At 43.3% G+C, this 9,507-nt stretch overlaps 1 protein-coding gene across 1 annotated transcript; it reads right to left on the bottom strand.

Moving 5' to 3' along the window:
• Nucleotides 1–516: 516 nt before the first annotated feature.
• LOC139373639 (organic cation transporter protein) lies at nucleotides 517–9,507 on the bottom strand. Its single transcript, XM_071114369.1, has 10 exons — nucleotides 9,048–9,507; nucleotides 8,712–8,815; nucleotides 7,310–7,464; nucleotides 6,763–6,931; nucleotides 4,681–4,795; nucleotides 4,502–4,602; nucleotides 3,232–3,443; nucleotides 1,715–1,823; nucleotides 1,425–1,637; nucleotides 517–1,133 (listed from the first exon to the last, which is right to left on the bottom strand). Exons 1-10 carry the CDS (start codon nucleotides 9,423–9,425, stop codon nucleotides 1,040–1,042), a joined length of 1,650 nt encoding a protein of 549 aa, XP_070970470.1. The 5' UTR covers nucleotides 9,426–9,507; the 3' UTR covers nucleotides 517–1,039.

The following is a 9,507-nucleotide window of genomic DNA, read 5'->3' as shown; positions in this document are numbered from 1 at the left end:
GCAAAGGACCTTGTGAAGATGCTGGAAGAAACAGGTACAAAAGTATCTATATCCACAGTAAAACGAGTCCTATATCGACAAAACCTGAAAGGCCGCTCATCAAGGAAGAAGCCACTGCTCCAAAACCGCCATAAAAAAGCCAGACTACGGTTTGCAACTGCACATGGGGACAAAGATTGTACTTTTTGGAGAAATGTCCTCTGGTCTGATGAAACAAAAATAGAACTGGTGGCCATAATGACCATTGTTATGTTTGGAGGACAAAGGGGGAGGCTTGCAAGCCGATGAACACCATCCCAACCGTGAAGCATGGGAGTGGAAGCATCATGTTGTGGGGGTGCTAGCTGCAGGAGTGACTGGTGCACTTCACAAAATAGAAGGCATCAAGAGGCAGGAAAATGATGTGGATATATTGAAGCAACATCTCAAGACATCAGTCAGGAAGTTAAAGCTTGGTCGCAAATGGGTCTTCCAAATGGACAATGACCCCAAGCATACTTCCAAAGTTGTGGCAAAATGGCTTAAGAACAACAAAGTCAAGGTAGTGGAGTGGCCATCACAGAGCACTGACCTCAATGCTATAGAACATTTGTGGGCAGAACTGAAAAAGCGTGTGCGAACAAGGAGGCCAGAAACCTGACTCAGTTACACCAGCTCTGTCAGGAGGAATGGGCCAAAATTCACCCAACTTATTGTGGGAAGCTTGTGGAAGGCTACCTGAAACGTTTGACCCAAGTTAAACAAATTAAAGGCAATGCTACCAAATACTAATTGAGTGTATGTAAACTTCTGACCCACTGAGAATGTGATGAAAGAAATAAAAGCTGAAATAAATCACTCTCTACTATTATTCTGACATTTCACATTCTTAAAATAAAGTGGTGATCCTAACTGACTTAAAACAGGAAATATTTACTAGGATTAAATGTCAGGAATTGTGAAAAACTGAGTTTAAATGTATTTGCCTAAGGTGCATGTAAACTTCTGACTTGAACTGTATTTGTGTTTGTGTGTGGATTGCTGGGATGTGTGTGAGTGGTCAAGACTCTGTTGCTAGGCGCTGTAGTTCCTGCCCCTCTGTGCTGCTTGCTGATTGGATAATGTCCTCTCCTTGGCCCTTCTTTGGAGGAAACCTGAAGTAGAAAACAAACTCATAAAACGTTTTAAACAAAAACAGTCAAGAAACACAGGTTATGGTTGGCAATAGGGGTTAGTTTGTGGACTTGATTGTGTGTGCGCGTGTGTGTGTGTCAGGGTTGGGGTCAATTCCAGTTCATTCAGAATGTTAACCAAATTCCAATTCCACATTTTCCTCATTGAAAAGTTTAAATTTCATTGTACTTCCTGAATTGACTGGAATTTAAATGGAATTGACCCCAACCCTGATGTGTGTTTGTGTGTCTGTCTGTCAGTAGATATAGTACCTAGTATCCCAGTTCTCTGCGTCTTCTACGGTATCCGGTAGTGGTCTGTTGGCAGTCTCTGGCAGTGCCAGGGCGAGAACTGCACCAAGCAGGGGGGTGCAGCCAAAGATGAGCATGGGTAGAGAGGGGTTTCTGGTATGGAGCATGTTGATAAGGGGGGCTAACACACCCCCTACACGGGCAAACATACTGGACACCCCTATTCCTGTCTGCCTGTAGACACACACACTGGTATTAGAATGGATTCACACAAATGAATGTGCACACACACACACACACACACTTCTTACCGTAGTACAGTAGGGAAGATCTCAGCTGTATAAACGTAGATAACGGCGAAGGAAGCAGTGATACCAAACTTTCCTACCATGGCTAGACCTGTTATCAGGTTGGGATGGTCTGAGAGAGAGAGAGAGAGAGGGATGGAGAGAGAATGTTTATTACATGATTTTGTCATTTAGCACAACGCTCCTAACCGCTAGGCTACCTGCCGTGGTGTTTTGTAGACAGACTAGCAGCTGTTTTGTGGACCCAATATGTTACAACCCCCCCCCCCCCCTACACACACACACACACACACCAGTGGCGGTCAGTGCATGGACAGACAGAATTCAATACCACCTTGCACACGCTTGCCTGCATCTAGCTGATATTGGGTGTAATCATAAGTCTAACAGTTACAAATGAGAGTTTCTATTGGACAAATTCAGGTATGTTAATCTCCGTTTTGTTCAGTTTGCTTCCGTTTAAGAAATGTTTTTCAACAAGATCTGTGGAATGAATACACCCCTGATCACGAATAAACACAGTTCACAGTTTCATATCAGCCACGTTGTATTCCTTCTCGCATCTAGGTAATGCCCTCTCCTCCTTTCACCTCTTCTCTTCGCTTGTGGACTTCAATGCACAACACATCAGCTGAAAAAACCTTTCCAAGCCAAACCGCTACACACAGCCTACATTGTTGTCACCTTATTAGCTAAAGTAACGTCATAGTTCTATTAGCATAGCTAATAGAACTAATGCGTTAGTAAATCCGCTACAATCATGCAGTAACGTTACAGTGTACAGCCAGTAAGCAGTTACACCACCGGGCCCCAGTGGCAATAAATTAGTAAAACCAAAAGCTTACCTTGACTTTAAGAGTTTCAGTTGTGTTGGATAGTCATAGCCAGCTAGCTAACATAGCATCCCTCTGTTTGAGCAGTGTGTTTCGGTAGGCTAAACTAGCTCGCTGCATTTACTAGCTAAATAAGTGAAACTGAAAAAAATGATAATCTCTCTATTTCTCTTGCTTCTCCTTCATTTAGGAATAAATGTTCAACTATTTTCTTTCTCTCGCTTCGAGTCAACTACTCACCACATGTTATGCACTGCAGTGCTAGCTAGCTGTAGCTTAAGCTTTCAATACTAGATTAATTCTCTGATCCTTTGATTGGATGGACAACATGTCAGTTCATGCTGCAAGAGCTCTGATATGTTGGAGGAAGGGGGTGAGAACCATGAGCCTCTTAGGTTTTGTATTGAAATCATTGTACTCAGAGGAGGATGGAAGCTAGCTGTCCTCCGGCTACACCATGGTGCTACCCCACAGAGTGCTGTTGAGGCTACAATAGATCTTCTTTGCAAAATAGTGTGTTTTAATCAATTATTTAGTGACGTGATTATATTTAGTATAGTTTTATCTAAAAAGGATAACCTTCCTCCTATGAGGAGTTTCCACTGACACACACACACACACACACACACACACACACACACACACACACACACACACACACACACACACACACACACACACACACACCTGTAGGTACAGTTAGAGTGAGCAGACAGGCCACGCCCCCCAGGGCCAGAAAGACACTCTGGGATAGGCGTCTGCTCCAAGGGAGGAACAGGAGAACCAATGACCTGGCAGGGATCTCCACCAATCCAAAGATGAACTGAGTCAGGTAGAGGTCTGAGCCCAGTTTAGATACACCTAGAGACAGTCCATAATATACCAATACATTCACAAACCTAGAGAGAGAAAGAGCAGGGTTAGACACACACATACACACAGTCTTGTATTACTAATATCCTGGGGACACACAATTCAGTCCCATTCAAAATCCAATTTTCCCTAACCATAAACCTAACCCTAACCTATACCCTTATTCAAACCCTAACACGCAACCCAAACTGGCTGCGCACGTGCGCCATCGTGCATAAATGTATTTTGTCCCCCCACACCAAACGCAGGTTAAAATATCAAAACAAACTCTGAACCAATTACATTCATTTGGGGATAGGTCGAAAAGCATTAAACCTGGCAATTTAGCTAGTTAGCTTGCACTTGCTAACTAATTTGTCCTATTTAGCTAGCTTGCTGTTGCTAGCTAATTTGTCCTGGGATATAAACATTGAGTTATTTTACCTGAAATGCACAAGGTCCTCTACTCCGACAATTAATCCACACATAAAACGGTCAAACGGATTGTTTCTAGTCAAACGAATTGTTTCTAGTCATCTCTCCTCCTTCTAGGCTTTTTCTTCTCTTGACTTTATATTGCGATTGGCAACTTTCATAAATTAGGTGCATTACCGCCATCGACCTTGTTCGTCTTTCAGTCAACCACGTGGGTATAACCAATGAGGAGATAGCACGTGGGTATCTGCTTCTATAAACCAATGAGCAGATGGGAGAGGCAGTACTTGCAGCTCGATCTGCGTCAGAAATAGAACTGACTTCTATTTTAGCCCTTGGCAACGCAGATGGCACACGCGAGCAGTGTGGGTGCAATAATTGAATAATATAGATTTCTAAATGTATTTTGCAACGCTCGCGCATGCGACGCGAGCTGTGTAGTCAGCCTGTAACCCGAAAAACTAACCCTAGCTCCTAAACCTAAACCTAATTATAACCCTAACACTAATTCTAACTTTAACCAGAAACCCCCGAGAAATAGTATTTGACCTTGTGGGGACTAACAAAATGTCCCCAGTTTCAAATTTTTGTTTGTTTACTATTCTTGTGTGAACTTCTGGTCCCCACATGTATAGTTAAACACGTCCACACACACACACTTCTTAGTTACCAGACATAGAAAAGGATAAGAGCTCTTTTCCTCATCTGGGGTGTTCTAACAAGATCTGCAGCTGAGTGACTCCTTCTACCTTCCATGTCACACCAGTCCACCTAAACATACACACACATAAAATATTTTATTTGCATGCTCAAACACTGTGAAAAACATAAGATGTGTCTGTGTGGTACCTGTATAGTAGGTGGTAATACACGTCCGTTGACTGTAGCAGCTTTGCGTAGTAGAACAATGGCCTCCTCTCTCCTGTCATTGGCTAGCAACCACCTAGCTGACTGAGGAAGCACCCTGAGGGTAGAGAGAGAGTATATAATATCATATTGTATACAAAATGATTGACGCATTTGTCTCACCCATTTTTTAATTCTATTGCACACCTACAGTGCCTTTGGAAAGTATTCAGACCCCTTGACTTTGTCCAGCCTTATTCTAAAATGTATTTTTTTTAAAACAAATCCCTCATTAATCTTCACACAATACCCCATAATGACAAAGCAAAAATAGGTTTTTATTTTAAAAAACAGAAATATCACATTTATATAATTATTCAGACCCTTTACTTAGTACCTTGTTGAAGCACCTTTGGCAGCGATTACAGCAGAGTTTTCTTGGGTATTACGCTACAAGCTTGGCACACCTGTATTTGGGTAGTTTCTCCCATTCTTCTCTGCAGGTCCTCTCAAGCTCTGTCAGATTGGATGGGGAGCGTCGCTGCACAGCTATTTTCAGGTCTCTCCAGAGATGTTCGATTGGGTTCAAGTCCGGCCTCTGGCTGGGTCACTCAAGGACATTCAGAGACTTGTCCCGAAGCCACTCCTGCATTGTCTTGGCTGTGTACTTAGGGTCGTTGTCCTATTGGAAGGTGAACCTTTTCCCATGTCTGAGGTTCCCAGTGCTCTGGAGCAGGTTTTCATCAAGTGTCTCTCTGTTCTTTGCTCTGCTCATCTTTGCCTCGATCCTGACTAGACTCCCAGTCCCTCCCACTGAAAAACATCCCCACGGCATAATGCTGTAGAAATGATGCCAGGTTTCCGCCATACATGACGCTTGGCATTCAGGCCAAATAATTCAATCTTGGTTTCATCAGACCAGAGCATCTTGTTTCTCATGGTCTGTGAATCTTTAGTTGCCTTTTGGCAAACTCCAAGAGGGGTGTCGTGCCTTTTACTGATGAGTGGCTTCCGTCTGGCCACTCTATCATAAAGGCTTGATTGATGTAGTGCTGCAAAGATGGTTGTCCTTCTGGAAGGTTCTCCCATCTCCAAAGAGGAACTCTAGAGCTCTGTCAGAGTGACCATCAGGTTCTTGGTTACCTCCCTGACCAAGGCCCTTGTCCCCAGATTGCTCAGTTTGGCTGGACGGCCAGCTCTAGGAAGAGTCTTGGTGGTTCCAAAAATCTTCCATTTAAGAATGATGGAGGCCACTGTGTTCTTTGGGGACATTCAATGCTGCAGAAATGTTTTGTTACCCTTCCCCAGATCTGTGCCTCGACACAATCCTGTCTCCGAGCTCTACGGACAATTCCTTTGATGTCATGGCTTGGTTTTTGCTCTGACATGCATGGTCAAACTGCGGGACCTTATAGAGACAGGTGTGTGCCTTTCCAAATCATGTCCAATCAATTGAATTTACAACAGGTGGAATTTACAACAGGTCCAATCAAGTTGTAGAAACATCTCAAGGATGATCAATGGAAACAGGATGCAGCTGAGCTCAATTTCGAGTCTCATAGCAAAGATGCTGAATTCTTATGTAAATAAGGTATTTCTGTTTTTATTTCGAAAAACCTGTATTTTCTTTGTCAATATGGCGTATTGTGTGTAGATTGCTGAGGATTTGTTTTATTTAATCAATTTTAGAACAAGATTGTAAAGTAACAAAATGTGGAAAAGTCAAGGGGTCTGAATACTTTTCGAAGGCACTGTATATTTACATGGATACAAGACAAAATGTATTTATGTTTTTCCATCATGTCTACTGTGTAATATTTATTGTGAGGTTAAAGTATTATTTGTATTCAAGTGACCAGATGTTAATGCATCTAGAGATTTTTTAGGTAGGTGTGTTTCACAGTGGTGTACGATGATGACCTGACGAAGATCCAACTCGAAACGAAACGTCTTTATTGTGCGTCTGATTAAATCACCATGGGAGAATACCAGAGTTGCGGACATTACTTTTTTCTTCTGGGAGAGAGAAAGAGACATGAATAGTGAAGAGCAACCGGCCAAGCATTAGTGTGTGTGTGTCCTCACCATATATAGAAGATGAACAGAAAGCCAGGAACAGATATAGCCAGCTGTAGTTTTCTCCAGTCTCGTATGAGGTAGGCTAGTCCAGCTATTAGCATGTAGCCCAGGCCAAAGAAGTAGTCAGTGAAGACACCAGCTAACATACGACGCTGGACACACGTCCACTCTGTACCTGTGGAGAGAATGAGGGATGGAAGGAGAGGGGGAGAAGAGGGTGGAAGGAAAGCAGAGGAGAAAGGAAGGACAGGTATAATAAGGGTTAGGTTAAGGGGAAGGGGAAGGGGAGATTAAGGTTTGAGTGGATCGGGTGGTGTGGAACTAAGGGGTTTAGGTTTCTGAGAATAGAGCTAGGGTTCAGGGGTTAGGAATAATGTGTGTTCTGGGGTTGGAAAGAAGAAATATAGGTGATGTCATTGTGGTACTGTTTAAATTCTAATAATGGATTGAATGTTTGGCATAATGGTCTCATGTAAATTACAGTCCTGTGTAAATAGCAGTCATATAGATTACAGTTAACATTTTGGGGGGGTATACATGTGTGTGTGTGTACCCAGTACAAAGGCGTTGATGATGACTCCAGAGATAGTAGTCCCCAGAATAAATCGCAGCAGGACATACACAGGGAAGTTTGGAGCGAAAGCCCCAGCCACTCCAAACACTGTCTGTAGTGCTAGGGAGAGGAGCAGGGCATTCCTCCTACCAATCCTACAGAGAGAGGGAGAGGGGGACAGAGAGGGAGAGAGGGAAGGGAGGGAGACTGTGAGTATTTATCAAAATGTATGACATTGAAGTTATAAATTCAGTATTGTACCTGTTGACCATGGGTTAGGTTTTAGGTAGGGGTCAGAGCCACTGACATTTCCTAGGTGGCTAAGGTCCGGATGGATATTGTCATTTATATGCGTAGTAACAAACCCCCACCTCGCGACCCCAAACTGTTCACACCCCTCTTTTTGGTTGAGAGAACATTTTGCAGTTTTAAAGATAAGTTCCTGCAATTATACACATTTTGCCATGGGGCAAATAATACACAGGCCCCCATGGGCAAATAATCTGGCCATGGTAACTACAAGATTTAGATAGCTGCTTAGTTAGCCTGACTTACCTACCTAGCTAACATCCTACCTGGCTAACATCCTACCCTAGCTATCATCCTACCTAGCTAACATCCTACCCTAGCTAACATCCTACCCTAGCTACCATCCTACCTAGCTAACATCCTACCCTAGCTAACATCCTCCCTAGCTAACATCCTACCTAGCTAACATCCTACCCAGCTAACATCCTACCCAGCTAACATCCTACCCAGCTAACATCCTACCTAGCTAACATGGGCTGGTACTTAATAAACTGTAAATTCCTGACAGGTTATAAATAGCTCTCTCTAAGGTCTGTTAGTGAATGACATAACAAGAGGAAAACTGCCCATACATTACCAAATTTTGAATTTGCACCTTGTGCATTTTACTATTACAACTCATAACAGCATTAAATTGAAAGTCCGACTTAGTTCCTTTAAGTCAGGACCTGTGGTCCTTTTGACCCCGTTCTGGGAGTATGGCTGGTTTAGGGTCTGGTGGTAGGGGTCAAGGTTTATTGAAGATTCTACAGATGTAGGATCTTAATCTGATCACCCTGTTGCCAGAGAACATTCCTGCAATGAAGAAACACTTGTAGTGCATTTGATGTTTAAAAATGATTCTAACGTTTGTATTTTCCACAACAAATGTATCAACCCCTACAAAAATGTAAATTAATTATAATCCACATAATAATTCAAATTTCTGTTGCTGTAGTTTTTTTTCCCCCTGCTGTAGTAAACTGTCTCAAATTAAGAACCTACATCTATACCTGTCTGTCATAGCTTCAAAGACGACAGTTTCCTCCAGCAAACCCAACATGTAGAGAGGGTCAGAGGTTAGAGGTTTGGGGCCAAGGGTTATGTTGTGTACCTGTCTGCCATAGCTCCAAAGATGACTGCTCCCACCAGCAGACCCAACATGTAGACAGAAGACCCCAGACTGTTGAGCCATGCCTTGTCACACACCAAGTCCCACTGAAGGAGAGAGAGAGAGTGTGTGAGTGAGTGTGGTGAGACAGGGAACAACAGGTCTGATGAGAGAACTGTTCATAACATCTTCCCCTAGCACAGCTGAGGTTCCACCTAGTCTCCATCCATGGTACCCTGTTGACCATGGCGCTGTAGTAGGGAAGTGAACAGATGAAACTAACATTTTCCTAGTAACCCCATTAATCTGAACACAATATAAGGGAAAGGCATGATTTACCTCAGTGATGGTAGTGCTTTGATAAATCTCCTGGCTGTACACCCATCCGTTCTCGCAAGGCGCGCGCACAGTCCCGTTCTCTGTTAGAATGTCCACGAGGACGCAGGAGTCGTCCACCTGTGGATCCACCGGGATGCTGAGGTTCAGCTTTGCAGTAACAGTAACGGCTGAAGTCAAAGCCAGGCTACCATTATGAACGTTATTACCGGGGCCTGAGCTCGGGCTGTCCCGGCAGCGATGTCCTGGTGTAGCCCCGGTAAAGATGCTGGCCATCATATGAAAACCCAGTAGTATCTGAGGCAGACAGATCCACACATACAAAATCTTCTGGTACTTTCCAAACCCTCCTACAGCTGTTAGAATCTGGTCGAAATTCATTTTCAATCAATTCAATGCTCCTTTGAAGAAGGGATTATTTAAATCTCAATGAGACATTAGGCCTATTGCTGCTATTCGACCA

This window comes from Oncorhynchus clarkii, chromosome 18 (genome assembly GCF_045791955.1).
Source record: "Oncorhynchus clarkii lewisi isolate Uvic-CL-2024 chromosome 18, UVic_Ocla_1.0, whole genome shotgun sequence".
NCBI classification, from domain to species: domain Eukaryota; kingdom Metazoa; phylum Chordata; class Actinopteri; order Salmoniformes; family Salmonidae; genus Oncorhynchus; species Oncorhynchus clarkii.
Note: the sequence above shows the minus strand (reverse complement) of the source record. Positions and strands in the feature narration are given on the sequence as shown.